This window comes from Mesoplodon mirus (genome assembly GCF_964341445.2).
Source record: "Mesoplodon mirus genome assembly, chromosome: 5".
Classification (NCBI taxonomy): Eukaryota; Metazoa; Chordata; class Mammalia; order Artiodactyla; family Ziphiidae; genus Mesoplodon; species Mesoplodon mirus.
In genome coordinates this window covers 125,406,780-125,420,391 of record NC_138980.1, presented here as the reverse complement: position 1 = coordinate 125,420,391, position 13,612 = coordinate 125,406,780, and the positions used below count along the sequence as shown (strand labels likewise).

The 13,612-nt window shown below is 43.8% G+C and overlaps 1 protein-coding gene across 3 annotated transcripts in view; it reads left to right on the top strand.

Annotated features, from left to right (window-relative positions):
* The first annotated feature begins 354 nt into the window (after nucleotides 1-354).
* The window catches only part of HEXB (hexosaminidase subunit beta), a 59,912-nt gene continuing 46,654 nt past the window's right edge, over nucleotides 355-13,612 (top strand). For all 3 annotated transcript variants that reach the window (XM_082624135.1, XM_082624134.1, XM_082624133.1), the window contains exons 1-3: nucleotides 355-707; nucleotides 4,174-4,319; nucleotides 9,619-9,684. In XM_082624135.1, the coding sequence (XP_082480261.1) occupies nucleotides 457-707; nucleotides 4,174-4,319; nucleotides 9,619-9,684 (463 nt within the window). In that variant the 5' untranslated portion in view covers nucleotides 355-456. The remainder of the gene's footprint in view (nucleotides 708-4,173; nucleotides 4,320-9,618; nucleotides 9,685-13,612) is intronic.

Below are 13,612 nucleotides of genomic sequence, written 5' to 3'. Positions count from 1 at the left end.
CCCATCTGTTCAAAACTCTGTCCTGAGGGGTTCTGATGGCAGGCTTTAATAATTAAAGCTTTACTGCAGTTATATAAAAGTCCAGACTGAGAGGCAAATAAGCACCCGGTTATCTGGTGTTAGGGGTGGGGGAAGTTAGGTGTTCGTGGCGTGCGTTGTGCAGTTTCTCTAAGTCCAGAGGCCGGGAGGAGACCGCGAGCGCTGTGAGCACTAAGCCAGCGTCCCTCTCAGCGGCTGGAAGAGTCCGGGGTTGGGCTGGGCGGGGAAGGCAGCTGGGGCGGGGCGGGGCGGTGGTCGCTCTGGAGGCGGAGCCGGGGCGGAACACACAGTCAGCTGACTCTGTGACTTGCGCGCGCGCCGCGCTCCCTGCTACTCGGCGGGGGAAGAGAAGTCTGGTACCGGGGCGGCGGCTCGGGCAATACCCGGCCGACCGCGGAAGAGAGCAGCTGAGCAGCCATGGAACATCGCGGGCTGGGGTGGCCGAGGCTCCCCAGGCTGCTGGAGCTGCTGGCGGCGCTGGCGGTGCAGGCAGTGCGCGCCTCCGCCGTCGCCGCCGCCTCGCCGGACCTGCGTCTCTGGCCCATGCCTCTCTCCGTGCAGACCACCCCGCGCGTGCTGCACCTCTCTCCCGACAACTTCTCCTTCGGCCACAGCTCCACTTCCAAGGCCGGCCCCTCCTGCTCACTGCTGCAGGAGGCGTTTCGGCGGTGAGTGCTCCCGACGGGCGGCCGGGCGGGAAGGGGACCCGGAGACGCCGGGACTGGGAGGTACAGACCACCGTGGGACGCAGTGCAGGCGCGGCGGTGGGGGGCGAGAGGAGGAACACCTGAGCGCTTCTTACCACCTGCACAGCTATCCAGCCGTGCCGGTGCTCTAATCTCCACTCGACAGGGGAGGAAACAGTCTCCGAGTCGGCCAGTGACCCCACCAAAGTCACAGGTCTAGAAGATGGCAGAGCCGGCTCGAACCAACACGAACTGAAACCCAAGCTCTTCCCCTTCCCCTCCTGCCTCCTAAGGAACTTCCTGGGTGCTCTGGAACCCTGCTTTGAGTGCGGGATACTGAGTGGACGGAGTACGTTGCTCAGGGTCAGTGGCCGTGTTCGCCTCGGAGGGGAGAATGGGGTAGACGAAGAGGAGGCTGAGGGAAATGGCAGCTTATTTGACGGGAGTTCTGAGAGGAAGATGAGTGCTTAAAGCTTGGGGACCAGGGGTTCCCCAAAGTCGCTTGTCATTTATAGGCCATCTCTCCCCCTCCCCAAGTCTGGTTACAATTCAGATGGCAGAAAGTCCGTAGGTTGGAGCACTGCCCAAACCGCCCCTTCCCTTCCCAAATCTCTATTCCATGCAAAATGCTGGATATTTTCACCTTAACTGCTTTGATATGGTCGCTGCGCCGCAGTATCTGCTTCTCCTTTTGTTTCCCAGAAACACTTATGTGCTTGCTCTTCCAGCTTCTTTAGATCTTTAGCACCTCACGTTTCCACAGCCCTCATGTCTGTAAACCCGTTGGCCACAGGGTGAATTGTGTAGTGAGGAGGGAGCCCACAGTGCTGGCTTTTTGGGGTTTTTTTGATTTTTAAATTGATGTAAAGTTGATTTACAGTGTAGTGTCACAACGCTAGCTTTGCTAACTGCACCATGTACAAGACAGATTGCACTTGGGGAGATGTTTCAGTAAGACTCACTCTGCGACCTGTGTGGGCAGGACTGTCCTGAAGGTGTTCAGTGCCCCGAAGGACTGTAATTTGGTTCTGACAGTACTACCCCTTTTCTCCCTCAGATTTTGGTCTGTTCCTAGAGGTAATTATAGTTTAATTGTGCCTGCAGGACACCAAGCAGCTGGTGGAAAGATGCAAAACTAGTTTAATAACACCTGCTGGCCTGGCCCCAGGTAGGCCTGGAGCTTAGGCTTAGGCTGAAGAGGCTCAAGAAGTTGATGGCAGAAATGTTTTCTTCTCCTTCGGTTGTGTACAGTTAAAGGGACATTGTTACCCTCAGTTTAGATGCATACTTCAATGAGCCTTTTGTGTTGAATCTGCTAACAGGTCAGAATGGCTAGAGTCTGGATGAAGAAGTAAAATCAGCGTGGTTGGTTGCCTTGGGATATTGAGAAGGAAAAAGTACCTGCAGGCCATCTAATGGAAGACCATGACTAGGAAATCTTTTAAAAACAAACACACCATATTTGCTTCGGGACTTAGTTCATAAAATTGGATTTTCCTTCTGTGCCATCCTGCTAGTAAAATAAGGACTCGGTAATAAGCTGAAGTGATATGAGTATGGCAAGAAAGTTTGGAAGACTTAAGTTAACCATGGTTAGATAACCAGAACTTGAATCAGCTGTGAGATGGTTTAAAAACAAATCTTGGCATCTCAAGGCAGTGCAGGTAATTATCTGAGGATTGCCTAACTAATTCATGCCATGTGTGTGAGGCAGCTATTAATTATACCCTGCATTGTTAGGAAGCAGGTTATAAAACATTAACCCTATAGGGGGATATATGTATATGTATAGCTGATTCACTATGTTATAAAGCAGAAACTAACACACCATTGTAAAGCAATTATACTCCAATAAAGATGTTAAAAAAAATAAAACATTAGCCCTTATGGCTAAGACTTGAAAGCATTCAGGTGAGCATTCTAGGAACTCAGGAGGGGCGGTATCTACTTCAGGGTAAAAGCATGATGGGGTTGTTCCAGAAGCTCTAGGCCGTGGGGAACACACAAGTTTGTTCAGATTCTTGTGGCTCCTGTCTCCTGAAGAGCCCAATTTCTATCTCAAACCCTGCTTTGAAACACTGTGCATTTCGCAGGCAGGTTGGTACATGGCTGCTTCCTCAGCTTCTAGAACAAGATCGATCACATGCTCGTTACTCATTTTTTTTAAAGAACAAATAGCTTTGCTCCCTCAGTTCCTGAAAAGCTAAATTAACCCACAGACCTTGCACACCACTGGGCCAGAACCCTTTGAGTTTTCTGTTAGAGTGTTAATATCCAGAGCCAAGATTTTCCTTATTTGGGACAAGCCAGCACCTAACTCAAATCTCAAAGCCGCTGGCAGCTTTAATTTCCCTTAAAAATTTTTTTTTAAATTGTGGTAAAATATACGTAAGATCACTCCCTTAACCATTTTTAAGTATACAGTTTAGCGATCTTCATTTCCTTTTGAATCTGTCAAGGTTTTCCTACGAAAAAGGTCCTCAGCACCTTCATCTGTTCCACTGTCTCACTGGTTAACTTCCATACGCTCACTTCCAAGTTCATCAGAACTCTCCCAGCTCTCCTTACATCCCTGGAAAAACACAAGATGGTCTTACATATAAGTAGCATGCACAACCTTCTGGCTTATCAAAATCTATTAAATATCATAGGCTTTGAAGCCTGTGTGATCTTTTATCTTCTAGCACCTTCAAATGTTTATTTAATATCCTCTTTTTCTGCTATTCGGGTACCAGCAGAAGGTAAATTTTCAAGGCCCTCGTGAGAATTCTGTGGTGTTTGTGTATTAGCTAGGATACTTTTGTTGGAAGGTAACAGGAACCCTGACTCAATCTGGCTTGAGCAAAAAGAAAACCTATTATCTCATGCATTATGGAACTATAAAAGCAGGCAGAATTTCAGGGCTAGTTGGCCAAGTGGCTCAACAATGTAATTAGGAAATCCGGGTTCTTTCCACCTCTGCTCTGCCATCTTTGGTGTGGCTGCAACTGGTCTAGGTACCACGTACAGAGAAAGTTTTCTTCTTGTGGCTCCCTTAGGAGAGGAAGCATCCCTCCCCCCGTCCTCCCACCCCTGCCCCATCACTGGTCAGAATGGACTTGCACACCCAGGATTATTAGTTTGATTATTTGTTCTTTTGATTTATGATTATTGGTTCTTAATGGGGACTTCATAAGAGTCACTTGGGATTGTGGCAGGGGGACTTTTAAAATCTTTGTGCCTGGATCATGCTCTCAGAGATTCTGATTCTGAAGGTCTGGACATCAGTACTTGTTTGCAAAAAACCCTCCATGTGATTCTAATGTGCAGCTTGGGGTGAGAGCCTCTAGTTAGACTGATACGGGGTAGCAGGGATTTGCGGAGTCAACGACAGTGTCTGCTACCACATATGTATTTAAAACTTGGCTACAGTGCTTTAAAATTTTGTTTGAATTTCTCTCTCACACAGATATTATGACTATATTTTTGGTTTCTACAAGTGGCATCATGGCTATGCTGATCTTCGTGTTGAAGTGGAGTTGCAGCAACTTCAAGTCTCAGTTGTCATGGACCCAGAGTGTGACACTTTCCCCAAGATCTCTTCGGATGAGTCCTGTGAGTACCTATGTCATGTGAATGTATTGTAAACAAAGCTGCCTGTTACAGACTCGAGTGCTAGAAGCTGGCTCCATGCCATGAACTATTGTGAGCTCTTGACCAGTGAGTTTATAATTCCTATTTTTAAAATTACCATTAGGGGACATCCCTGGCGGTCCAGTGGTTAAGGTCCAGTGGTTAAGACTCCGTGCCTCCACTGCAGGGGGCACAGGCGAACTAAGATCCCACATGCCGTGAGGTGTGGCGCAAAAAAAAAGAGAAAATTACCATTAAAGTCTGATGGCAAAATGAATACATAATTGTTGTAGGAAATCTTTAAGTATGGTAAGTGAAGAGGAGGAAATAAATTACTCATAACCCCCAGCACTCAGAGTTAACCACTGTTATTTCAGATTTTTTTTTTTGCAGAGTGATACAGTTAAATATTTTACATAGATATAAATAGAAGCATATGATAAACAATGGCATGAAAAAGGTGTAGTTCTGTACCTGTGGTTTTTCTGTTTTGCATAACAATCCATTATAAACATGTATTTCACTAAATATTTTTCTATGACAGCATTTTTAGCATCTGAATAATGTTCTACCAACTGTATGGATGTGTCAAAACTTACTTGGCTTATCCCTGATTTTTGGGCATCTAGGTAGTTTATTTTGAAGACAAGTCTGTGCTGATAGGCATGCTCTCTTTTTTTTTTTGGTCTTTGCTGTGTGGCATGCGGGATCTTAGTTCCCTGACCAGGAGCTGAACCCCTGCCCCCTGTAGTGGAAGCACAGAGTCTTAACCACTGGACCGCCAGGGAAGTCCTGGCATGATCTCTATTTATAATTTAATTTGACACAAAGATAATGCAGAACTGGGAGGGGTGAAGCGTTTCATTTTCTTTTATATTTATGTTGTATTATATATGTTTCATCTTCATTTATATTGATTGACAATGTAATCAACATTTAGCTACATGATTCTTTTTGTTTGCCTAAAACATTATTCTCTAAGGCTTTTCCTAAATTGTTCTAGAAGGAATAAACAAATGGGCAGCCCTTTTCCAGAGTGTACTGACTGGGAATAATGTGGAATTGTATCAAGGAATCAAAGAGCAATGGGTGATATAAGTCTGCAGAAAGAGCAGACTGGTGAGTCAGGGGTAAAAATAGAAAGGAAAATGCATATCAGAGAAGAGAGTGACTCCTTTGTTCTCAGACTGCCTCACAGACAATTAAGTACATCTCTTCATCCTCTCAATAGAGGTGAGATTTCTTAATACATCTCTGAAAAATAACTTAATTTCTCTTCAATTCTGTAGCTGTTATTAGAAGAGAAACAGGATGATTTGCCAACATCAGCCATGTGATTTTACTTGACAGCACTCAGACACTTTATTAATTAGGTTTTGCAAAATTGAGAAATGGTCATTAAATTACCAAGGAATCTTTGCTGACAGGCAATACAGTGACATATTGTAAATTCCAAAAAATGGAACATATCAAGGCTGGGGAGTTATAGCCTATCTTCCATTCAGCTTTGCAAACCCTCTTTATTCTGAAAGGGAAGCTTCTGGAGACAAGTTGCCTGTGAAATTTTCTGGTTAAAGGATAAACTAGTTTTAAACTAGTTGATGATGATGATGATAAAAGTAACACACACAAATGGAAATAACAAGATATCAACAAGATATTGTCCAAGAGTGTGAGGAAATCTTGGAGAAAGTGACAAGTGTTACAGCATCATCATCAATTAAAATAAAAATATGCATACCCTCAGAACCAGAAATAGACTAATTTCTACCGTAGAGCAATAATTACATACATCAAGAATGTTCCATGCAGTTTGCCTGCAATGATGAAGATTTATAAGCAAAACTAAATGTTCATCACTAGAAGAATGGCTAAATATATCTTGTCAGTTGACACTAGAGAATACTATACAACAATTAAGAATAAAGAAGTGGAGTTATAAAGAACAGATGTGGAGAACTAGCGAAGATAAATTGCTGAGTTGGACAAAGAAATTTATATAATGTGTACAGGAGGATACCGTTTATATACCAACATACAAAAGAAGGCACACATAAAGCAATAGTGTATTTTCTTGTTACACGTATGTGTATGAAAATGCCTAAGAAAAGTCCTGATATTTCCTCTGAGGAAAATAGGGGGAGTTGAGTGGGCATCTCAAAGGGGATTTTAGCCTTATCTATAACATTTTATTTTTATTTTTATTTTTTTGCGATATGCGGGCCTGTCACTGTTGTGGCCTCTCCCATTGTGGAGCACAGGCTCCGGACGCGCAGGCTCAGTGGCCATGGCTCACGGGCCCAGCCGCTCCGCGGCATGTGGGATCCTCCCGGACTGGGGCACGAACCCATGTCCCCTGCATCAGCAGGCGGACTCTCAACCACTGCGCCACCAGGGAAGCCCACATTTTATTATTTTAAAAAGAGGAATCCATTACTGTTATTTGTATGTATACCCTTCAAAACCACAGTGTGGCGCAAAAAGTACAGAAAGGGATAACTGAAAAAAAAAAGATGCCTCCTATCCCCCCGTCAGGGAGGTAATCACTGTTAACGCTAAGAATTTGGCTTTGAAATAAAAATTGAAATTCTATAACTTATTTGTCCATATATTTAGAAACCAAAATCTTCTTCTCACCACTTTATATCTGTGGTTTTTGCGTTGAGTTGAATCAGAATCCTTTTTTAATATCAGCCTGTCCTCAGCTATTGGAAAATAATTGGCATCAGGTACATGCCACATGTTAATGTTTTTAGATAACCCTTCAGGCTGACTAATTCCAGGAGATCTCAAAACTGTAATGTGGCAAAAACTGGCCTTTAAACAGTGACCAGTGGAACGGTGAGCTCTATCTAGGTAGCTAACTAAGAATTGGGTATAGAGGGGGAGAATCGTGGTTAGATTGTGGTCATAACAGCTATAGCATTCTTAGCCTGGCCCTTAGCTAACTCATGACTCTGTTCTGCTGTTGGCAAAGGCTACCTTGTCAGAAGACTGTCACCTGATTACTGGCTGTTGATAGAACGGTTTTCCCTACCTGTAGCCAACTACCGTGGGACAGCCTGGGGCGGTCAGGGTGGTGGAGGAGGAGGATGCAACCCAGATACACTACTAAATCATTAACCTGCAGCCCTTGAGTGTCTTTACTGTGGCAAAGTCTGCATCTGTCACACCCCTTTAGATCTCTCTGTGCTTTCTGGTGCTTTCCTTTATCTGTGGATGATTCCATCCCAGACCTCTCCAAAGACTAAGATGACTATTGGGGCAACCTCAGGCAGAGTATGATTTCAAGGATTGAGAGATTAGTGCCCCCTTTGCCCAGAAGCAGCCAACTGGAGCCCCATTTTAGATGGCTGTGAACTTCTTACTGAGTGGGACAAAGCTGAATTAAGCTATAGTGAGTTAAGAAGTGAGTCTTGGGGCTTCCCTGGTGGCGCAGTGGTTAAGAATCCGCCTGCCAATGCAGGGGATGCGGGTTTGAGCCCTGGTGCAGGAAGACCCTACATGCCTCAGAGCAGCTAAGCCCGTGCGTCACAACTGCTGAACCTGTGCTCTAGAGCCCGCGAGCCACAACTACTGAGCCTTGTGCCTAGAGCCCGTGCTCTGCAACAAGAGAAGCCACCACAATGAGGAGCCCGCGCACCACAGCGGAAGAGTAGACCCCGCTCCCTGCAACTAGAGAAAGCCCACGCGCAGCAACGAAGACCCAAAGCAGCCAAAAATAAATAAAATAAAATAAAATTAAATTAAAACATAAATATTTGAAAAAAAAAGAAGTGAGTCTTAAGGAAGATTTAGGATAATGTTGGGGGAAGGTAGGTACAGGGCAAGTAGGGGAGCACAGGGAGATAAGGGACAGAGTAGAGAAGACTCTCTGGCCTTAGACGGAGTGGAAGATTGAGTGATACTGGAGGCTTCACCAAGGAATTATGGGCACTGAGGAATTTGCACTTTTTTTTTTTTTGCGGTACACGGGCCTCTCACTGTTGTGGCCTCTCCCGTTGCGGAGCACAGGCTCCGAACGCGCAGGCTCAGCGGCCATGGCTCAGGGCCCAGCCGCTCCACGGCATGTGGGATCTTCCCGGACCAGGGCACGAACCCATGTCCCCTGCATCGGCAGGCGGACTCTCAACCACTGCCCCACCAGGGAAGCCCAGGAGTTTGCACTTTTGACTTAAATTCTTAGCTTAAGTAGGACCCTACTCTGTAGAGGGGTAGTTGGATAGAATAACTCTCCTGCAGGGGAAAATGAGGAATCATGGAGGTGACACCCAAGTTCCTGACTTGAGCAAATCAGCTGGTCGGAGTGTGGTGCGCGATGAGCCCAGAGCCCGACAGGTGAAAGAGGGAAGAGTTCAGAGTGGGACATGTGGAGTTAAAGGAACCTATAGGACTTCTAAGTGAGGATGTACAGGAGGCAGTTGGAGAAACAGGTCTGGAGCTCAGGAGAAAAGAATGATCCAGAAATACCAATTATATGTTTAGGGAGATGTGTGTTATTGAGGGATTAAAAACAAACATTTTTTTCTTCCAGTTTTATTGAGATATAATCGACAGCACTGTTTAAGGTGTACAGCATCATGATTTGACTTACACACATCATGAAATGATTATCACAGTAAATTTAGTGAGCATCTGTCACCTCATATAGATACAAAGTTAAAGAAAAAAAAATTGTTTTCCTTGTGATGAGAACTCTTAGGATTTACTCTCTTAACAGCTGTCATATACTGCATCCAGCTCTGTTTACTATATTCATCATGTTGTGCATTACAGCCCTAGTACTTATTTATCTTATAACTGGGAGTTTGAACCTTTTGACCGCCTTCATCCAATTCCCTCTCCCCCTACAACCCGCCTCTTTTTTTTTTTTTTTTTTTTTTGCGGTATGCGGGCCTCTCACTGTTGTGGCCTCCCCCGTTGCGGAGCACAGGCTCCGGATGCGCAGGCCCAGCGGCCATGGCTCACGGGCCCAGCCGCTCCGCGGCATATGGGATCCTCCCAGACCGGGGCACGAACCCGTATCCCCTGCATCGGCAGGCGGACTCTCAACCACTGCGCCACCAGGGAGGCCCTACAACCCGCCTCTTTTAACCACAAACCTGATCTCTTTTTCTATGAGTTTGTTTGCTTTTGAAGTATAATTGACTTACAACACCATGTTAGCTCCTGTCACACAACATGGTAATTCGATATTTCTACACACTTCGAAATGATCACCATGATAAGTCTAGTTACCATCTGTCAGCATACAAGAAACATTTTTTTTTTTCCAATACAGATACTTTACTTGTGAAAGGACCAGTGGCCTCGCTCACTGCCAACAGAGTTTGGGGAGTATTACGAGGTAAGTTCTATGTGGTTTCATTGTTATTTTCTAGTAAGGAAATATTTTCAGTTGCCACTTTGGGAAATGAAGCACAGCAAAACTTTGCTTCCTTCGACCCTTTACAGAATGATTTGTTGGGTATTTCCAAAACAATTTCCATTAAATATATACCACTTAAAGGATGGGAGAAAGATCATTTGACTTTTTAAAGATGCTTGAAGGTTATTAAATTCATAATGCTGTAATTCATTGATGTTCTTGGGACTATAATTTTTTTAAATTTATTTATTTTATTCATTTATTTTTGGATGCATTGGGTCTTCGTTGCTGTGTGTGGGCTTTCTCTAGTTGCGGTGAGCGGGGGCTATTCTTCATTGCGGTACGTGGGCTTCTCATTGTGGTGGCTTCTCTTGTTGCAGACCACGGGCTCTAGGTGCGCAGGCTTCAGTAGTTGTGGCACTTAGGCTCAGTAGTTGTGGCTCGTGGGCTCTAGAGTGCAGGCTCCGTAGTTGTGGCACATGGGCTTAGTTGCTCCACGGCATGTGGGATCTTCCTGGACCAGGGCTGGTAGGTGGATTCTTAACCACTGTGCCACCAGGGAAGCCCCGGGACCATAATGTTTATAGAGTTATAAATGGCTCTGACCTGCTCTGATTAAGGAATTTTGTTTTATCATCACTTCTTGCTGCCTTCAGTAGCAAGCATTTCCCTTCTGCATTTGTTTATACATTCAAACAAGTATACCCACATATTTTTTTCTGAACCAACGTATTAGTGCAGAAGCATAAAAACAAAGAGAATAATCATTTTCCCAATAAAACATGTCCAACTGTCCATGTAGTGGTGATGTTGTCAGCGTGATATGGTAAGATGCTAGTGATGTAGATGCAGCGTAAATGCATGTGCCATTGCATGTGAGAGTCCGTATCAGCTCAACTTGATTCTTCTCCACCGTCTCCTCATGGGAATTGTACTTGATCTCATCACCAGCTTTCATCTGAATCCACTGGGGAATGGGACACTTCTGCTTCTGTTTCTTGGCCAGGAATCATTTGATCCTGGGAGTCTTGTGGGAAGACAAGGTCAGGAACAGAGTCAACCATACACACCATGATGGCCAAGAAAAGAAGAGAACCCTTCTCCCATTTTAAATTCCTGTGGATTTAGAAATATAACAAAGTTTGCAGGAATAGCATGAAAAGATAAAAATATACTCTAGAGTGATTGGAGGTCGTGGGCAGAGAGGAACCTTAAAAGCTTTTCCTGTGACTTTCAGTCTGAACTTCAAAGTTCGGGCATTGGGAAATTTACTTTTGCTGTTCAGAAGCTGCTATCACCTCTTCTTTTAAGTAGATAAGATTTTGTTGTACTGGCTTCCCAATTAGTATAGTTTTGAGAAAGGAGTAATTTTCTTTAATGTGAGCAAGCCAACCAAAGTTGTTAAAAATAAAGGCGGCTTTGGATTTGACTCAGGTTGAGTGTTACCTAGAATAAAATGATCCGTGTTACTGCTATATGTATTATAGTCATAATAATAATGGTATGATTATGATCTTATTTCAAAATATGACATGAAAACAGCTATAGATGTTTACCGCAAATGTAACTACAAACATTATCATGTAGATCATTTACATGTAATGTTATGTGATTTTAAGCTTTTGTCGGTCTGATGTGCCTGTCTTGTCTGGGGCCTGTTAGGGAAAACAGAGCTTTATTGATGTTTGCCCTGATCCACATCAAAATAATAGAACTTTTGAGAGCATTTTGTGAATCTAGTCCAGGAAGACCTTATTTTCTGCTTACTGTCAGACTTTGAAAGTAACAAACGTGCTCTAAATGATAATTGAGTGTATTGCCACTTAACAGAAAATTTCAAAGTTATTCCTCCTGGTATGGGCCTGTATTGGGGGTGGGAGGGAGGCGTAGCAAAAATGACTTTGAACTTTTTATTCTTTCCTATTTCCTGTTTTTTTTGATGTATAATTGACATAACATATTAATTTCAGGTATACAACACAATGATTTGATATTTGTATATAATGCAAAATTATCACCACAGTAAGTTAACATCGTCACCACACATAGTTAGAAAAATATTGTTTTTCTTATGATGAGAACTTCTAAGATTTTACTCTTTTTAGCAACTTGCAAATAGGCAACACAGTATGTATTAACTATAGTCACCATGCTGTACCTTACATCCTTAGGACTTATTTATAAGCGAAAGATTGTACTTTTTAACCCCCATCACCCATTTTGCCTACCCCCTACCCCCATCTCTAGTAACCACAAATCTGTTCTTTATATTTATGAGCTTGGTTTTTGTTTAAGATTCCACATCTAAGTGAGATTATTCAGTATTTGTCTTTCTCTGACTTAATTTCATTTAGCATAATGTCCTCAAGTTCCATCCATGTTGTCCCAAATAGCAGGATTTCCTTCTTTCTATGGCTGAATAATATTCCATTGTATATATATACCACATCTTTATCCATACATCCATTGATGGACAGGTTGTTTCCATATCTCGGCTATGGTAATGTGGCAGTGAACATAGAGGTGCATATATTTGGGGGGTTAGTGTTTTGTTTTCTTTGGATAAATACCCAGAAGTAGGATTGCTGGATCATGTGGTAGTTCTATTTTTAGTTTTTTGAGGAACCTCCATACTGTTTTCTGTAGTGGCTGCACCAATTTACATTCCCATGAACAGTGCATGAGGGATCCTTTTACTCCATGTCCTCACCACCCTTGTTATTTCTTGTGTGTTTGAGAACAGTCATTCTAACAGGTGTGAGGTGATATGTTACTGTGTTTTTTTTTTTTTTTTTTTTTTTGTGGTACGCGGGCCTCTTACTGTTGTGGCCTCTCCCGTTGCAGAGCACAGGCTCCGGATGCGCAGGCTCAGTGGCCGTGGCTCTCGGGCCCAGGCACTCCGTGGCATGTGGGATCTTCCCGGACCGGGACACGAACCTGTGTCCCCTGCATTGGCAGGCGGACTCTCAACCACTGCGCCACCAGGGAAGCCCTACTGTGGTTTTGATTTGCATTTCCCTGATGGTTAGTGATGTGCAACACCTTTTCATGTATGTGTTGGCTATTTATAGGTCTTCCTTGAAAAAATATCTGTTCACATCTTCTACCTATTTTTTAATTGGATTGTTTGAGTTGTATGAGTTTTTTATATAGGAACCCCTTAACAGGTATATAATTTGCAGGTATCCTCATCCTTTGGTAGATTGCCTTTTTATTTTTCTTGGGGGGGGAGATAAAGGGCTGTCATTCATTCATTCATTCATTCAGTCTGCACTGGGTCTTAGTTGCAGCACGTGGGATCCTTAGTTGCGGCATGCAAACTCTTAGTTGTGGCATGCTTGTGGGATCTAGTTCCCCGACCAGGGATTGAACCTGGGCCCTCTGCATTGGGAGCGTGGAGTGTTACCCACTGGACTACTAGGGAAGTCCCAGATTGCCTTTTCATTTTGTTGATGATTTCCTTTGCTGTGCAGAAGCTTTTTACGTTGGTGTAGTCCCACTTGTTTATTTTTGCTTTTGTTTCCTTTGCTTTTGGTGTCACATCCAAAAAATTAAATCTTTTTCGGACACACAGGCTCAGTGGCCATGGCTCTCGGGCCCAGGCACTCCGCGGCATGTGGTATCTTCCCAGACCGGGGCATGAACCCGTGTCTCCTGCATCGGCGGGCAGACTCTCAACCACTGCACCACCAGGGAAGCCCAAATCTTTTTTAAATGTTTGGTAGAATTCACCAGTGAAGGCTTCTGGTCCTAGACTTTTGTTTGTTGGGAGATTTTTGATTACTGATACAATCTCCTAGTAGTCAGTTTGCTCAGATTTTCTGTTTCTTCATAATTCAGTCTTGGTAAGTTTTCTCTCTCTCAGAATATATTCGTTTCTTCTAAGTTGTCAGATTTGTTGGCATAT